This window comes from Macrobrachium rosenbergii, chromosome 51 (genome assembly GCF_040412425.1).
Source record: "Macrobrachium rosenbergii isolate ZJJX-2024 chromosome 51, ASM4041242v1, whole genome shotgun sequence".
In the NCBI taxonomy this organism is placed as follows: Eukaryota; Metazoa; Arthropoda; class Malacostraca; order Decapoda; family Palaemonidae; genus Macrobrachium; species Macrobrachium rosenbergii.
Window position 1 is genome coordinate 70,194,998 of NC_089791.1, and position 19,270 is coordinate 70,214,267.

General features: G+C 36.6%; 1 protein-coding gene across 1 annotated transcript in view; it reads left to right on the forward strand.

The window, feature by feature from the left end:
• The window catches only part of LOC136833478 (ubiquitin carboxyl-terminal hydrolase 9X-like), a 525,953-nt gene that overhangs the window by 148,398 nt on the left and 358,285 nt on the right, over positions 1 to 19,270 (forward strand). Inside the window, 6 exon segments of the mRNA XM_067095694.1 lie at positions 1,745 to 1,888; positions 9,941 to 10,104; positions 10,271 to 10,388; positions 10,641 to 10,763; positions 12,541 to 12,678; positions 17,544 to 17,676. Coding sequence (XP_066951795.1) covers positions 1,745 to 1,888; positions 9,941 to 10,104; positions 10,271 to 10,388; positions 10,641 to 10,763; positions 12,541 to 12,678; positions 17,544 to 17,676 — 820 coding nt within the window.

Below are 19,270 nucleotides of genomic sequence, written 5' to 3' on the forward strand. Positions count from 1 at the left end.
AGGCTAATGCATGAAAACTAGCTCAATACTTTTTATTGAGGGTAAATATACATATGAGAGCTGTTGCAACTTCATTTAATTTCATGACAGTTTGTTGCTTGAGGATGGGATTAATGCGGCACAGTAGAAGTGCAACTTGTTTTTTGTCGCTCACTACCTTAAGTATGCTGAATGGCATTTGAAAACAGTAAAGCCCTGAGTCCGCTACTAGTAGCAGGTAGAGTTCTCCTGAACCAAAGAAATAGCAATCCTTTATATCATAAAGATATTTATAGTGGACCCCTGGGATATGTGTTGGATAGGTACCACAACCTTTCACAAATTGCTAAAATCTGCAGATACTTGTCAGCATTCAAGAAATGCTTATAACTGCCCCATTTTAATAGTTCAAACACCAAAGACCCTCTCTAAAAATGCATATAACTGACTACAGGCAGTCCCCAGTTATCAGCGGGGGTTCCGTTCTGACAGTGTGATAACTGAAAATTGTCGATTTTCGTGGCTTATCGGTGCTGAAAATCGCAGATATTTGGTTATCAGTGCCAATACCCAATTATCGGTGCCAGTAAGCGGAAATCGCCGATTTTTGGTGCCAAAAATTGCCGATTTTCGTTGCTAGACAAGCACGTAAAACCGAGCCTGCCAATAACCGGGGACTGCCTTTATTTTAATAGTTTTATCATAAAAAATGCATTTAGTCATGAAAATATTAAAATACAGTAATTATTGGTTATTCCTCAATAAAAAATTCTGCAGATAGGCAAATTTTCCACAAATAATGTGTTATAAATACCACAGAAAAATCCGCGAATTGGTGAAGCCACGAAGCCAGAACCGCAAGTCTGCGGGGGTCCACTGTATTTTTAGTGACTGTCTTTATAGGGTTTTTGGACCCAGGCACAGGGGTCCCCTCATGCCGCTTGTTTCATTCTGGCTGAATTGAATCGGTTCTGTCCTCAAGACTGCTCTTCACTGCACACGTATGAGAGCCTTGCTCCCTGAATGGAATACAACTTCTGGTGGCAGTAAGATCCAGAAAGGATTCCAGATCAGGTAAGAATGTTATGGGTTTCATGCAAGAAACCTTTAGTTCGGTTGGCTGGGTGGGATGTCTCTAGCTGCACCACCCACCATCATCATCTCAATGTGGGAATCAGCTATCTTCAACAGTACGCACGATTCACCCCAAATAATGTAAATTTTCATAATTTATTTTTTGGGTACTTACCTACTGCTAAAGTAGACCCCAGTCTGCCTCCCCACAACTTAGTGGGCTGTCAAGGAGAATTCTGACAAGCTAAAACATTCGAAATACACCTAGTGGAGAAAAGGTGTACCAGAGAGTCATCCAGGCAGCTGCTGGATTTGATCTTTTGTTTGAATGCAGACTCACCTGTGAGCTTGGAGATATATGCTATCATTAACAGTAGCCAAACATCCAAATAATTCATTTTATTATGAAAATTTATACAATTATCATAAAATTGTGAAACAGTTACATGATTAAGTAAATTTATATTAATCTGTATTACAATGTGTTTATAGATTATTAAATATTTGAATGTTAAAGTAATGATTATGAGTTATTTACAGATCACATTTGCACATTAATTCTTCATTTATGGTAATAGTAATAAAGTTGTAATTGATGATTTAATTGTCAACTTTGTGGTTGTAGGTTGTACTATGTGGTTTGAAGACACAGCAGATAATTGTTGATTAATTGCCAACTTTGTGGTTCTAGGTTGTACTATGTGGCTCTGAAGACATAGCAGGTCGTGCTATTGAGCTTCTGCGAGAGACTTTCACAAATTTGGGACCAAGGTTACAAGCAAATCAAGTTATTATTCATGATGACTTTCTTTCTAATTGTATGTCCCGACTTAAGGTAAGCTTAGGAAGAATTTTTATGGTGGTGTGGAAGGGCTCCTGTAGTATTATAGATAGATATGCTTTGCTTCAGCTTGCAACTTTTCTGCCCTGAAGGGATCAATAGCAAGTGCAATTTCTAGTCTTTAATTTTATTCAGGAAGTTTAGTGTTAGAATTAAAAAGATTGATTGATCTGGTGATATATTTTGCAACCTTTAGTATTCTATCATTTATACCAGTTCTAAAAGCTGCTCTTAACTTCAGTCAAGGCAGAGAGGTTAAAATGGAAGCAGGCTCCATAAGTAGAATTCGTCTAAGTAACTGGTCGGTTAGGTACATTCTGATCTCTTAACTCGTCTTCGAAAAGGGGTAAAAAATTATAAAAGCTCGAATATGAGCCTCCCTGAAAATGCAGCCCACTAGAAAGTTGTGCGGGAATCCAAAATCCAGTGGTAATAGAGACATTTGTAGTGAAGTTGCCAGCTTGTCTTTATAATAATATTTATAAATATTACTGATGACATTCCTTATCACAATAATAGAAAAATAGTAGGATAAAATTGTCTAAAAAGAGTAGTAAACTCACATATTGGAATAGCGAATAACTTAATAGTTTATAACAATGATTTTGTGACTTGGGGAAGTGGTGGTCTATAATCAATAAATGGCTGAATATATTGAATAATGAACCTTAGTAATCACTTAAAACAAATCATCCACAATGTTGGGTTATAGATATCAATAGGTATACAGTCATACCCAGAACTTATGCAAGTTAGGTTCCAGAACTCTTCGCGCAAACAAATTTTCAAGTAAGTTTGGCATGGTCTCTAAAAACCTAATAAATGCTTATATCTAGAGTTTAAATGCTAAACATAACCCTAACCATGCTCCCAAGGTATTAAGATAATTTTTAAATGAAATTAAAGTTACTTTAATTTCATTTAAAAGTTAGCTTAACCCTTAAACGCCTGTTGGACGTTTTAAACGTCGTCAAAAATTGTCTGTCGAATGCCAAGTGGACGTTGCAAACGTCGACTGAAAATGCTTTTTTTTAAATATTCGCGGAAAAATAATTATAGGCCTAGTTTGCGGAAGATTTCAAATCACGCTCCTTGGCGGATGCTGGGAGTTCACGAATCCAGGTGTTGTGTTGTTTTGAGCATCACCCAGGCGCATGCGCGAATTCCCTCTACTCACGCCAGATAGCATCAGCGTCGGACCTTCTTGGGAGCGATATTTTGACGCAGAGCGTGTTTTGCAGAACTTTGGCGAGTGTTTGTGTATTCGTGCTGCAACAGGGCGTTTGTAGATATGTCACAAAGGCGTCAGGACCATGAAAGGCGCATACTGCCTGTCGGAAGTGAGCGTGTGAGGCGAGTTTTAGACTGGGATGCTGGAGAAGGACCCAGCAACCAAAGTGAATTTTAACATTCGGTCAACTTTGACTTGACTGAAATGATCGAAAAACGCATCCGTAAGCCATAATTATTACATTTGAGTAACAATCAATCATTTACCTTCATTTTGCAACAAACAGAAAGTCTCTAGCACAATATTTAGAATTTTGGTGAATTTTTGAAAAAAAAAATTTTCCTCCGCTCCGCACACGCGAACTCCACTGAAAATCCTGTCATTCTTGCGTCAGCTTGCCATAATTTTTTCGCCGTTTCATATTATTCGTTACATAAAGTGTTATACATCAAAATGTGCGCAATTTCATGTAGAATACAACAAAAAATATATCATTCCTTTAGCTCTTCACAGTGTTGTAATATTTACATCGAAATCACGATAACTGACAAAATTTTAACATTCGGTCAACTTTGACTCGACCGAAATGATCGAAAAACGCATCCGTAAGCCATAATTATTACATTTGAGTAACAATCAATCATTTAACTTCATTTTGCAACAAACGGAAAGTCTCTAGCACAATATTTAGAATTTTGGTTAATTTTTGAAAAAAAAAAAAAATTTTCGCTCCGCGCGCGCGTACTCCGCTGAAAATCCTGTAATTTTTTGCGTCACCTTGCCGTAATTTTTTCGTCGTTTCATATTATTCGTTACATAAAGTGTTATACATCAAAATGTGCGCAGTTTCATGTAGAATACAACAAAAATATATAATTCCTTTAGCTCTTCACAGTTTTTTAATATTTACATCGAAATCACGATAACTGACAAAATTTTAACATTTGGTCAACTTTGATTCGACCGAAATGATCGAAAAACGCATCCGTAAGCCATAATTATTATATTCGAGTAACAATCAATCAATTACCTTCATTTTGCAACAAACGGAAAGTCTCTAGCACATTATTTAGATTTTTGGTGAATTAAAAAAAAAAAAAAAAAAATTCGCTCCGCGCGCGTACTCCGCTGAAAATCCTGTCATTTCTTGCGTCAGCTTGCCGTAATTTTTTCGCCGTTTCATATTATTCGTTACATAAAGTGTTATACATCAAAATGTGCGCAATTTCATGTAGAATACAACGAAAAAATATGTCATTCCTTTAGCTCTTCACAGTATTTTAATATTTTCACGAAATCACGATAACTGACAAAATTTTAACATTCGGTCAACTTTGATTCGACCAAAATGATAGAAAAACGCATCCGTAAGCCATAATTATTACATTCGAGTAACAATCAATCATTTACCTTCATTTTGCAACAAATGGAGAGTCCCTAGCAGATTATTTAGATTTTTGGTGAATTTTTGAAGAAAAAATTTTCCTTAGCTCATGCGCGGACTCCACTGAAAATCCTGTCATTTCTTGCGTCAGCTTGCGTAATTTTTTTCGCAACATATTATCGTTACATAAAGTGTCATACATCAAAATGTGCGCAATTTCATGTAGAATACAACAAAAAATATGTCATTCCTTTAGCTCGTCACAGTTTTTTAATATTTTCGCGAAATCTCGATAATTGACAATTTTAACATTCCGTCAACTTTGACTCGACCAAAATGATCGAAAAACGCATCCGTAAGCCATAATTATTACATTCGAGTAACAATCAATCATTTACCTTCATTTTGCAACAAACAGAAAGTCTCTAGCACAATATGTAGATTTTTGGTGAATTTTTGAAAAAAAAATTTTCCTTCGCTCCGCGCGCGCGGACTCCGCTGAAAATCCTGTCATTTCTTTTTTCACCATTTCATATTATTCGTTACATAAAGTGTTATACATCAAAATGTGTGCAATTTCATGTAGAATACAACAAAAAATATATCATTCCTTTAGCCCTTCACAGTTTTTTTATATTTACATCGAAATAACGATAAATAGAAAAAAATCAACCTTCGGTCAACTTTAACTCAATCGAAATGGTTCAAAAATGCAATTGTAAGCTAAAAAACTTACAGCCTAGTAATATTCAATCAATTTCCTTCATTTTGGCACAATTGGAAAGTCTCTAGCACAATATTTTGATTTTTGGTGAATTTTTGAAAAAACTTTTTTTACTTCCATGCGTTCAATTTATGCATCATTTTGTGATAATATTTTCTCTGTGTTGCTTTAATCGTTTTACAATCTGTTTATACCAAAATCATTGCAATTTAGTGTACAATACAACTAAAAAAATTAACTCATTAGCTTCAACCGTTTTCCTTACAGCGATTTGTATACAATTATATACGAGTTTTTTTCGCTGTCATATATTCCAATATTTATATATGATGATATTTTTTTATTTCTGATGGTTGCATACTAAACTTCAGGCAATGAGAAAAAAGGAGCCCAAAATGAACTATTAATCTTGAAAACTAAAGCGCTATGATTTTTTGAAAAAACTTTTTTCCGCTTCGCGCCACCTCTCGGAGGCCGCCGGCATACGGGAGACGTTTTTGAAAATAGGGCTTCGGCGTTAAAGGTTTAATACATTACCCTTCAAAAAGAAATAAATGGTTGACATAAAAATATAGGAGTGTGGAGATTTCTCTTTCTCCCCCTTCCAACCAAGCTGTTTTTAGAAGTCTTCTCAACCTCGTTTTTAAGAACTACTTTATTCTAGTACATCTCTTTGTCTTTGTTCTGAAATGATTTTTCGTGAACAAAGTGTTTTTTATTTAGACTAAAACAATTCTTAGTTGTCTCTGTTTTAGAACATATTTGCCACAGCGCATTTACAGTTCGTAGACAGTACAGGTAAAATTAGATCAATTTAAAATTTTCTGTTGTACATGTAAAGATGTACAGAGAAATAGTAATAAGGTGTAACATGTGTGAGCACTAACTACGAATGAGAGAGAGAGAGAAAGAGAGATAATTGTCCTTACATTAAGAGAGTGAAATTATTTATGAATTATTACGGAGAGAGAGAGAGAGAGAGAGAGAATTGTTGTCCTTATGTAAAGAAAGTGAAATTATTTATGAATTATTACGAAGACAGAGAGAGAGAGAGAGAGAGAGATAGATTACTTAGGAATCCTTTGACCTGCTGTCGGCAGCACTCCCCATCCTGTCACATAAATTAGACATTTGACAGCTTTGCCCTCCAGTGAGCTCACAAAAGATATGGGAATGTTTGTTTGTTTAAAATAGGTATCACATACATAGTATAAATTTTGTAGTTACAGTTATGTTATTATTATTGTTATTATTGTTATATATTATTATTATGTGAAGGGAGCAGACTTTCATTCAAGCAAGTCTTGTTAAAGAGAGTGACAGCATCAGTGGAATTAATTTTATATATGGTTTTTTCAATTCTTCTCCCTATTTTCTTCTCATCATGGTTGATATTTGCTAATAACTGACTGATGTTCATAGTCTGGGTAGGGAAATGGTTTTTTGTAGGTTAATTTTATCATCTTATTATATATGAAGTTAAAATTGGCGTGTGGTCGCCATAGAGTTTCTGGGACTTGCAAATTAAATCTGGGAGTCTCCTTCATTGTGTTTCTAATAGTGTAGTGGAATTCCGATGTTTCCAACCTTATCATCGGTTCATTCTCAAAGAAGGGTGGGCTTGTTCTGGTTGGAATGGGGTTGTTAGACGGTACTTACAGTGTCCTGTGTTGTGAAGGCTGAATTTTCATTGGCTTAAGGGATTAAGTTCCTGATCCAAGCCATCTCCCAGAGGTCGATGCTCACATTGGTCTTCGCGTGCGGACGTTGGAGACTGGGAGGGTAGTATTGGGAAGCTCACTGTTAGTAGATGGGGCACCACCTGATTGATTTGTTCATTCGTCTCGGGTGCTGGTGGGCAGTACCTTACATGCTACCATCAGGAGGGGGAAGTCTCCTGCGTGGTGTTAAGGCTAGATCTCTCCTTTCTGATGTGTAGGGCCTCCTGGAGGTGGAGACGGCGGTGGTCTGCCACCTTATCAATAATCCCGATATTAGGAATTATGTCCTTTCGGGTTATTCTGATATTGTGAATATTCTTAGCTTGATTATGGATGGCACCTTCCATGGCATGCCTGGAGACTTACCTCCTCCCGACGGCGGCATGTAGGGCGCCGCCCGCCAGCACCCCAGGGCCGAACAAACGAACCAGTCAGGTGGTGCCCCCATCTACCAACAGTGACTTTCCCAATACTACCCTCCCAGTCTCCAGCGTCTGCATACAGAGACCAGTGCAAGCATCAACTCTGGGAGACTGCTTGGGTCAGGGACTTAATCCCTTGAACCAGCCAATGAAAATTCAGCACTCACAACACGGGACACTATAAATACTATCTGATGATCCCATTCCAACCAGAACAAGCCCACCCTTCTATGAGAATGAACCGATGATACAGTTGGAAACTTTGGAATTCCACTATGCCATTAGAAACACGACGAAGGAGATTCCCAGATTTAATTTGTAAGTCCCAGAAACCTGATGGCGACCACATGCCAATTTAATTTCATATATGATATGATATTAAAATTAGCCTACAAAAAACCATTTCCTTACCCAGACTATGAACAGCCAGTTATTAGCAAATATCAGCCCTGATGAGAAGAAAATAATAAGGCGAATTGAAAAGACCATATATAAAACCAATTCCACTGATGCTGCCATTCTCTTTTAACAAGACATTATTATTATTATTATTATTATTATTATTATTATTATTATTATTATTATTATTATTATTATTATTATTATTATTGTTATTATTATTATTATTATTATTATTATTATTGGTTTTATTGAATATTACTGCTGCTTCAGCTGCATTTATTTTGTAGAAGACTTTTTCTATTTTCCTTATTGAGGACTTCTCTTCATTGGAGATGCGTGCTAAAAGCTCCCCTATGTTTGTCATTTAATGGGGGAAAAGTAAAAATCTGGATTCTGCTTTTTATATATTCTATACAGTTAGAATATTATGACATATAGTTGCTAAACACTTGTTGCCGTGACATTTCGACAGACTCTTCTGTCATTCTTCAGCGGGAGCTAGTAGAGGACTGGCAGGTTGCATAGGTCGTCCTGAATTTATACACAGGCTTCAGCAGGGGGTCATGGACGGCGAATTTTGATTGGTTGCAGTTGGCAAACTTCAAGCCAGATTTCTGCAGCGAACCTCGATCCTGACAGATCTTCACAACCTGGGAATATCACTCATTCCAGCGTTCCCATTGGCCTGCCGTTGGGTGATGTCATGCCGACTGACATCATCAGTAGTTTGGCTGCTGTTGGGCGGAGGATGAATGATGTCATTATTTACTCTTTCTGTTGTAGTCAGGGGTTGTCTCGAAGGGCGACTCCATTCTTAGGGTTGTCATTTTCGGGTATTTGTTGGATTTGGTGGGTGTTCGGCATTAGTCTTCTGAAATTCGTGGGTAGGAGAGATGCCTCTTGCGTCGTATTCATTGTGGGTTTTCTCTCGGCAATGAGGAGTGCCTCCAGCAGGCACAGACGTTGGGAGTCGGCGGCTCTCCCGATTATACTTATATTTTGTATAATACTGTCGCGGGAGATGGAAATATTGTGGGTAGCACGGGCTTGGTTCATGATGGCACCCTCCTGGGCGTGGCAGGAGATCCTTTTTGACAGATGCATCGTGATCATTCCAATATAAACGCCGGGGCATCCTCGGACAGGACATACAAATTGGTAGACCACGTTCTTCTGCTTGAGGGGTTCTCTTGCTGGTGGAGAGGGGTTATTCTTCATCACGAGGTCCCTCAAGACGCGTGATTTAAAATTTTTCGCAAACTAGTCCTATAAGTATTTTCCGTGAATATTTAAAAAAAATTTTTGTAGTCAACGTATTTTACGTCCACTCGGCACCTGACAGACAATTTTTGTCGGCGTAAAATACGTCCAGTTGGCGCTAAAGGGTTAATCCAGATACTCGAGAGATTATTATTCTTAAAAGCATTGCAGTACTGGATGGTGTATTTTATGTTGCTTACAAACAGACCAAAGTTTCTGTTTCATTTGTTTATAAGCAGATGTATGCAGCTATGAAATATTAACAAGTTAAGGGTATACAGTTGCCATTGTAGATTAGTAGTGTGTTTTTATCATATCAGGAAATTTCCATTATCTGGGAGGCCTGGGATGTATTAATCCAGATACTCAAGAGACTATTATTCTTGAAAGCATTGCAGTAAAATAAAATAAAATAAACCAAAATATCCTTAGCTATTTTTTAAGCAAATGAAATACAGTTAATGACAGGTTCAAGCAAAACCATAGACAGGATTAGTGTTAAGGGAAATATATAAATAGATAAGTAGATCTGGCTGCACCCTACCACACTTGGTAACACCCTAGAATTTTGAAGCATTTGATGGATTGTAGGCAGTTGAATCATGAATATGGTGCAGGAATATAGGGGTTTACTTGAAAATAAGTAGTAGAAGCCACTGGTGGAATGGTATATCCCAGAGAAATTACAGAAATGGATGAAGGTTGTTTATATAGTTAACCTAATTATAGTATGCTCGGGTATTTTTTTTTTTTTTGAACACAGGCTATTTCTGTTATAATGCAGCTACATTCAAAACTCCAGTTTGGTTTCTGTTTCACCATTGAAAGTACATAGAACTAGTTATTCATCTTTCCTGTCATTTAGATTCAAGGGTATCTTGATGAAATTTTTTAATTTTCAGGCAATGTATGACACTGTATCAGTGTTAGATCGGGATAAAGATTCGGTCAACAGGGTCCGCCAGGAAACAACAAGGATGTGCCGTGTTTTAAAAGTTCTTCATGAATATGTGTCTGAATGTGATGGAGACTTTGGGGATGACAGGACAATTCTTCCACTTGGAAGGTATGATTAAGTGAAACTATTCTCACTCTACTCAAAATATGAACTAAAGTTAAGCTTAGAGTAATTAATCTAATACTCCCTCTATTGATGTTTGTAGACTTAACCATAAGTATTTAAATGTCTCTACAAGATAGGTGATGATTGATAATTTTTCTGTGCAATTCAGAGCATCAAGGGGGAAGCACATGTCACTCTTGGTGAGGTTTCCTGTCCAAGGCCGACAACCAGATGAGTTGGATGTTTGGACTCACACCAATGATACCATGGGTTCAATTAGAAGACAGGTAAGCTTTAGACTTTAGATGCCTGTTACTTAGGTGAACGGCAAGTTTATGTTTTATTGAGATTGTTATGTTCACTCATGTACAGTGCATCATTTTTGGAATTTTTAATCAACAGTGCATAATATCGTTAATGGCTTGAATGCATTTCATTTTTTTCTTGTTTTTTCTCATGTTAACTTTAGTTCAGTTTTGCTAAAGTTTGTCAGTGAGATAGTTCAGATCAAAAGCATTTATGAATTGTTCTTCACACAGGTCTTGCATCGATTGAAATCAACAGCTCCCAATGTAAAAGTTGAACTCTATCTGAATACTGATCCCATAGATCCAGTGGATGACAAGAAGATCATTGCAAATATGCCTCTCAGGGATAAAATGGTATGGACAGGGATATTTTTTTTTGTTTATTACATAGTTTGAAAAGTACTGCTGCAATAATATAATTTTATTTTATCAGCTACAATCAGAGGTTTTTGGTAATACAGGTTGACCATCACTAATCCGGCAATCAGTAGTCCGGAACAATCAGTAATCCGGCACAAATTTCGGCTACAGTAATTTCTGTTTCCGCACTAATTTTCAAATTTCCCGGGTCGCTGCGCTAACTCGCTCGCCGGCCGCTTCGATTTGGTGGCGCAGTGTGCTGCCTCAACAAACTGGAGGTGTTTGTAAACACAGGCATGCTTTTGCTGTTCCATTTTTTACATTTATTATTGTCTTTTGGCCTACGCTGTGGTATATTGTATAGGCTACATATACGGCGTACTAGCCTACATTATACTAAACTCTATTCACATATTAACAGTATTATACAAACATCAACATAACGAATGTGCATCTTTTTCATGGATCTTTTAAAAAGTTACGCTTTACTACAATTGTATCCAACTGCGTATATTCTCATATTACTTTTTTATTATAAATTGCAATCAATGTTTTGTTTTTGGAATCGATAACGCGGTGTTTATTTCGCCGCATTTAACTCAGTTCAGAGAGCTTTTCTTGCTTCTAGTAGCGTAAATGAATAGATACTTCTTTTATTTGGGACAAGGATATGTTTAGATATACTCTCAAAATGTTTTTAAATATAACTTAAAAAATGTTTTTAAATCGTTTAACGTTGTGAAAATTAATTTAGCTATTTTTTCGTTAATATTTGATTCGCAGGAATCGCGGCTGGCCGTTTTGGGGACATGTTTGTTTTGTGTAAGAAAAAAATCAAGATTCCATTAGCTATTTTCTCTTGATTTCATCATAATACGAGCTTTACGTATTTATCTTTTAACGCGTGAAAACAGCAGTAATTTGTATTCTTTCATGTTCAGTAGTTTTGATTAAAATACATTTTCTCCAATTTTATTTACAGTCAGGTTTCATCCATGTTGCCGATGCACGATAATCTATAGTCATTAGCAGCTTTAACATTGCTTCCTCAGCTTCAGCTACAAATTGCAGCATAAAGTTACTGCAGCAGTATATTTCCTTGCCGATCTTTTCTCCAAAGCGAATAAGGGTATAGTGTAAAAATTATATCAGTCCTATTGTACTGTACTTAACGTCATTTTTAACATAACTACAGTAATTGTTTAACCGTACGATGGTTGAAATACAAGCATAACAGTTGTTATCTGGGATGATTATTAGCAAAACAACAGTTTCCTGTTCGGTTGTTTATGGCTGTACGCATTTACGCAAGAGTATAACGTTACTAACAATAATTTTATCATTCTCTTTTACCTTTTTAACTAGCAGATGTAATAAAGAGATGGAGGAAAAGAAGTTGGTCTCTCTCGCTGCCTGTGCCTGCGCGAAATCTAAAAATATTTCCTAAATATTTTCGTATCGGTATTAATTGCTAACCCCATCGTAAACTCGAAATATCATAAGTCGAATTATCGTAACTCGAGCACTACCTGTATTTGATAATTGTCTTTTCTTTATTAACCAACTTGTACTGATTTATGGGATATTTTAATTCTAGGATGAGGTGCTTAGCTACTGTGTTTCGTGTATTCTAGCCTAATAAATGGTTAATCCGGCAAAATGGCTAATCCGGCACCCTCTAGGTCCCAATGATGCCGGATTAGTGATGGCCAACCTGTATATGAAAACTATATGAAGTTAGAGTATTACTAATGTTTCTTTCTGCCCATAGGTGTTGACAGCCAAATTAGTCCAGGTAGGAAACAATATGCCATCATCCCCAGATAGCTCCTCTGATTCATCAACTGGATCTCCGCAACACCCATACGAAGGTCCAAATGTTGAAGCAGAAAACTGTCTTCCTGGTGTGGTAAGTACTTGATGAACTTTTGCTAACAATCCTTGGTGAAGATTTGCAAACTTAAGTCGAGTCAGCATACTTATTGTGGCTATGAATTAAAGTGTAATCATCTGTTTCGTAGTGGGACTTGCCCCCACTTGAGTAATGCAGTGTCTACCTGTTAGCATCTGTATTACTAGAATGTAGTTACTCATTCAACATGACAAAATCATGTTAAGTACGTTGTATAACATCTGGCAATAAATTCTGTGGCATGATTTTTTCCAATAGTACAATTTGTATTGTGTGGCTGCCATTGAATTGCCCTTAGTGATCTTTCACTGGCATAGTTTTCAAGTTTTTTCAGTGACTTAATTGTTTTTGTTTGTCATTTCTTCTGTGATCATTTTCATGCCTTTGTTGTACATTTTTAAAATTTTGCCAGTGACAAAGCTTACCTGTGATAATTATGTAAGTGATGCTGGTATATGACTTCTTTCCCCCTAATGTTATTCTGAGCTTTTTATAGTTTCTTGCTATGTCAGGCTTTGTGTGAAATTATGTTTTTGGTTTTTCAGTTCATATAGTATTCTGTTGTACAATTTGGGCTGGGTGATTTTGCTTAGTGGTTTTGTGATAAAATAGTTCATTCCTGTTGGTTATATGTTCTTTATGTTATTCAGTATTAAGCGTTGCTTTTTTTGGAGGGAGGTATATTTGCTGGAACATTTTGAGACTGTAACCAACAACTTGTTTTAACTCTATTAGCTTTTAAATGAAATTTTTATCAAATTTTTAATTATATACCTTTTCACTCATTATACAGTCCGACCTCTTTAAACCAGCACCCTTAGGACCAGACCACTGCCGCAACACAGAAAATCCCAGATGACAGAAATCACTCTTTAAAAATCCCCCGTGTAAACAGTCTTGCCAGCTCATTCCACATACAGGAGCAGCCTCTGACATTGGAAGTTCATAAAGTAAACAGTGCACACTGCCATGTATTGACAAAAATACTTACTAAATATAGAAAATGGGAATTCATCAGAGAGTTAAATCGGGAAGAAAGAGATAGGTAGGAATATTTTACAAGTATGAATGAATATTTCTTGTGATTGTAAGAAGAATACATGGTAGTTAATCATGAGAATACTCGGGATAATCAGGGAAGGGGTTAAAGGAACAGGTTCTTCGTCCCCCTCATGTTCTTCTGTTCTTTGCTAAGTTTCTTAGTAGCAGAATAGGCGCGCAAGAGCAAAATTTTGAACTAAAAGAACTAACGTGGCAAAGGGGCGTACTCTGAACACCATTTTTACTTGTGACCCTGTCAGTTTGTATCTCTGAGCGTTCGTAACTTGGATGTTTTAAGTAGGGTAGTCTCTATATAGAGAAAAGCTCCTTACAAATGATGATGGAAACATGGTATCTATTACAAGCTGCCTAACTAGAGCCAAAAGAAGTATGATTGAGGAGATCAGACCCGCATTATGGATGTTTAATGACTTGAGATCAGTCCCACATAACAAAGTGTTTTGTATTGACACGTTTTCGCTATAAAACTCTTTTTTTATGTAAACCCATTAATCAGAGTGAATATTAGTGTCCTGTTAGTAACGATGCAGGCATTAGTTAAGAATGGCCATTAAATTAAATTATGAGCCATCATCCAGAATATCAAGTCATGAAGACCAGGCTGCATGCAGCCATTGGTATGTATAGTATGTGTATATGTGAGCACTTGCCAGCAGTTTACAGTTTGTAAACATGTGGCCCAGATAGTGGCAGAGAAATTAAATTAAAATATTGTGGTGGATGAAAATACATGAACCCTCTTCTTCAGTAATCCAATGTGACTATCAGCACCTACAAGAAAACATCAAAATGTCTTATGATATTGGGTTTGTATAAAACTAGTTTTACAGTACAACATTTTACAGTGAGAGGGAAGGTTATGATGTAGCATGTACAGGACTTAGTTTGCCCAGTAGGTCTCTCTTGATAGTTAAGAGTAGGATGTGTGTGGGGTTTCAGTACTTCCAGTTAATGGTCCATTTTAAGGTCATTAAAAATGCATCCATGCAGAATTTTATGAATTTTAGTGATGTAAGTGCTATGGAAAACTTGATCAGCACTCTAGAATATGAGGCTGATATAAATATTGAACTGTGGAAAATGGAGCTCATGAAGCCAGAGTTACTCCTGATATGACTAGATCGAACTAAAAATTTGTTTATAATGAATAAATGGCAGACCATCCTCTAATTATTGACACAAAAGCAGTATAACCAGCAGTAAAGTGCACACATTAAAATTAGTACTTACATTGTCCGTTCCACAGGATCAAGTCTTTCAAAGAGAATGTAACTCATCATCATTATCATTGCTCATTTCATTGTAGTGCCAGATTTTCCCTTTTTTCATTCAAGTCTGTCTTTTACAGCAACTGTTTGACTACCCTCATACGTAGGTGGTTATCCATGCCTTTTCTCCATGTGTTTCTGTTACTCTAATGATGAACTGTGCCTCATCCTTTCTTCTGATCAAACCTTCTGAATCTCCTTATTCTTACCACGCACTGACCATGACTCTTAGCATTTGGTATTATAATATGCTATACCTTATGCACTCATGAAAAACTGTAGTGACACTATTCTCCAAACTGTTACACTTATGTAGAAAGGAGTTAATCTCCACATCTTTCACTCAGCATTCACATGGCGCTTTTTGGATTGTGCCTGTGCCTTTGGTTTTGTTCCAGTTACATTTAGCTTGGTTTTGCAATGGTGAAATAAAAGAAGGGGAAAAAATGTGTGGGGAAGTGACAGTTGGTGAGAATTAATGTGCAAAGATGCATAACATGAAATTTGCAGACCTGTGTATCACCGAGAGCTAATTAAAAAAAAAAAAAAGAAGCTGTTAGGGCCTCCTGGCAGAATTCAAAGCTCACAGACTCTTCTATTTTGAGAATATTCAAGCAGGCGATGAGACCTGCGTGACCCAGTATCAAGAATCATCTACCTCATAAGATCAAAGGTATTTGAGAGACAGCACTTAGCTTGTTTTGAGTGGCTTGGGGATCATTTTTTTTAATTTCTTTTAAATACTTGTGAGGACAATGAAGAGGAGCAGCAGCTACATTGCATTAGTCTGGAAACTGGTAAGCCAAAATAAGGACCATAGAAAAAGCATAATGTAGTCTGGTTGCAAGAAGTAATCCACAGCCCCCAACCCTTTATTGACATCAAGACAGGTTATTTCAAATAGGGATGGATATTTTACTTTTACAGTCCCTGTCTGTTATGCCCAGACTTACACTTATTCAGTTTATTGAAGGAAAACCCTTAGAGACAATACTTCGATACTGGCAAAGTTGGAGAAATTATCAGACACTTGAACCAGATTGCCTGAGAGAGTTTTCCCAAGTGCATTTGACAAGTGCTTTTGAAGATGGAGTAAATGTGACAATGCAGGTGGAGAATATTTTGAAAAGTGCTTTCAGTATGTGCCAGGTGTTTAACAATGATGAAGTAATTAATTTTCAGTACTAAGCCATCCTCACATAGAAGTACACAAGCTTTGCAATTTGCACTTCTTTCATTTCTGTTGTAAACAGCAAAGGACTTGGGGCTGATCCATTATGGATGTAATTGTCTTAAGTTCTACTGATAACTTTGCCACTTTCTTCACTGAAGACTATCTTCATAGTAACATGTAGTATCATAACTTGCACAATATCTTTCCAGTAACCTCCTCTTCTATAATCCCCATCTAATTGCATGTCTTTGTCTTTGTGGAATGCCTTCTCAAATCAAGATAAACATGTGGTATAATCTCATCCACATACCATCGGACTTTTCTCATGGTTGCCTTATTATGAAGACTGCTTATGTTATTAATTTCTCTGGCATGAAGCTAAACTCAAGTTCAGCAGTTTTTCACAGCCTTTCTTCCAGCATTTTCTCCACTATTTCTCATAGTAGGCACAAGCAGTCATATTCCCGTGTAATTTCCACTCTAGTGCATCCTTTTTCACTTTGTATATTATGATTTTGATAATCTGGTCCTATCTAAACTCTGCCTTTGTTGTTGATTTTCTGGAATGAAGCCAGATTTGCAATTGATGAATTTAATTTTTCTTAGCCTTTCTTCCTGCATTTTCTCCATTTTCTCATTGTAGGCTGAAACAATAATGTTTCCTCAAAATTTCCACACTAGTTTCTCCTTTTGAAGTTTGTAAATCATGATTGTAATATTCTTCTGGTCCTGTGTATAGAATGTCTTATTTTGTTGATTTCTCTGGAATGAGGCCAGGCTGGTAGTAATTCTCATAGCAGGCTCAAAATCATATTACCCTGTAATTTATGTCAGTACATCCCTTTTACCCATTATGATAATTTTCTGATCTTATTCCTTCCATCATCCTGTTTTCATCAAGTGTAATCAACTCATCATCAACCAGTTCTCACTGCTGTAAGCAAATTCCTTGTTTTTACTGATGGCCATGGGTATTCTTAACCTTTTGAAGATGTTTTCTCTGTTGGTCCCTCTGCCATACTAGCAACATCCAGTTCATATTGGCCTTCAATCATTCCATTCCTCTTCCACTTTTGTTTATGATTTTTCAAGACTGGTACACCAGTAGATGAGAAATCAATTTTTTTAACTCTTTTAAATTATTTCTGTATTAAAACAAGATTTTTTCCTAAAGAAATAATCATTTGAGCCAGCCTTGTAGAATCTGGAAATTTTGGCCCATTTGTATTGTTGGGCTATCTTAAATCTGTCAGTCCAAAGTATTTGTTATTTTCCTTGGTTTTCTTCATTGACAAGTTGAATGGTATTCCAAATTAGAAAAATAGGTTCTGCTGTCATAATCTTGTATTCTCTTGCAGATCATGTCTGGGCAAGCAAAATATACCCAGTTTTTACTGCAGTTGGCTGACTTAGGTTGCACCCTACAGTTGCCCCAGCTAAGAGATAGTGCACGGGCACTTGTAAATATCATGCCTGCAGATCAACACACAGGTAAGTAGAAGTTTATATTGCATGTTAAGAAAATGTTAGATTTTTCCAGGAAATGAAATCATACAATATTTGCATCCTGTTTTGTCAAAAGGGATTATGATAAAGCAAATTCATATTTGTAGTGTCAACTTAAATTTTGTAAATGTTCAAGTTTTTTGTTACTACTTCAACATAGTTGTGTCTCATTTTTATGTTCATCACAACTCCTCAGTTATACATTGCTTTCCTTAACTGCAACTGCATTCAGTTGCACCAACTTGTACCAGTCATGATCCAAATGCCCTTACTGCCTATGCCTAGTCTCTCTCTGAAGTATCTGCTTCCAGTCTCTCGTGTGACTTCATGAAATAACTGGCTGTTGCCTCGCTTTCCTAGGGTTAGCTGGCAAGTGATTTATACTTTAGTGCTTAGATACTCTAATAATTTTCATAATTCATTATGTCTGTGTTTATTCCTCTTTTAGAGTACTTTGCAACTTTTTCAACAATTCAGTTAATTTTTGTGCTGGTAGTGGTGGGAATTGTGCTTTGCTTGCTGTCTCTTGCCATTGCTGTGGGTATCCCACCTCCTCTTTATGAATATTAACTTAGGATGCTTTGAGTTATGGTTGGTTTTCTTTTGGGGTGTTTTACTGTACAGTTTTACTGTGAATTTCACTTAGGCAGAGGCAGGGGCATTTTTTCTTTGTTTGTACATGTCCAGGACTAATTTTTGTTCTTCCTTTCCAAATATTAATTATTTTTCTCCTTCCTTCCTTCCTCCTCCCCAAAATAGTTTTTCCCTGCCTTGGTGTGTGGCCTTTCCCTCAAATACTTAAGAGTATCCTAATCTTGTAAAGTTGTCCCTCAAGTATTCCAATGTTTCATCTAGGAAAGCAGGACTGCCAATCCTATAAGTCTTGTTAGCCAAACATTATTACTCCCATATTAATTTCTTTCATTTGTCCAGAGAACGTGCTTGTATGAATTAGTATGTGTCTTCATTTGTAGCCTAAATTTTAAGTTTTTCCCTTCCCTATTTAACAATACTGTTTATCCAAGAATGGAATGTCTCCCTCTTGCTCCTTTTCTAATGTAAACTTGACTTGTTCATTTAGTTTATTTATCTCTTTCTTCCTTATTAAAAATCAAGATGTCATTTGATACTGTTTAGGTTCCTTGCATTCACTTTGCCCACCTCTTGTGTTTCAGACCACTCCATAAAAATGTTAGCCAAGCTCAGCGAAAGGTTCAAACCCATAGCTAGGCTTTTTTTTTTTCCATATAATAGTTTTTCCCCACTGAAAGACATTGACGCTGAGAGCTGTTTCCATCAGTTTGATCATGACATCATGCTCTAGGTCATGTGTGTAAATTCTGTCCCCAATTTATTATTATTTATTGTTTTCAGCATCTTGACTGGTATGTTGGCAAAAAGGAAAGTTACATCCAAACTCGCAAATTTACAATCTTTATGTTAATTGTAGATAATTCCTCTGTGAGATCCATGTTGTTTCAGATGACCTGTTGGTGCCAACCCCACCCATTTTCCCATTATCTTAGCAACAAATTTCTCCATCCGTCTCTGCATTGCTCTTGTCAATACCGTGATTGGT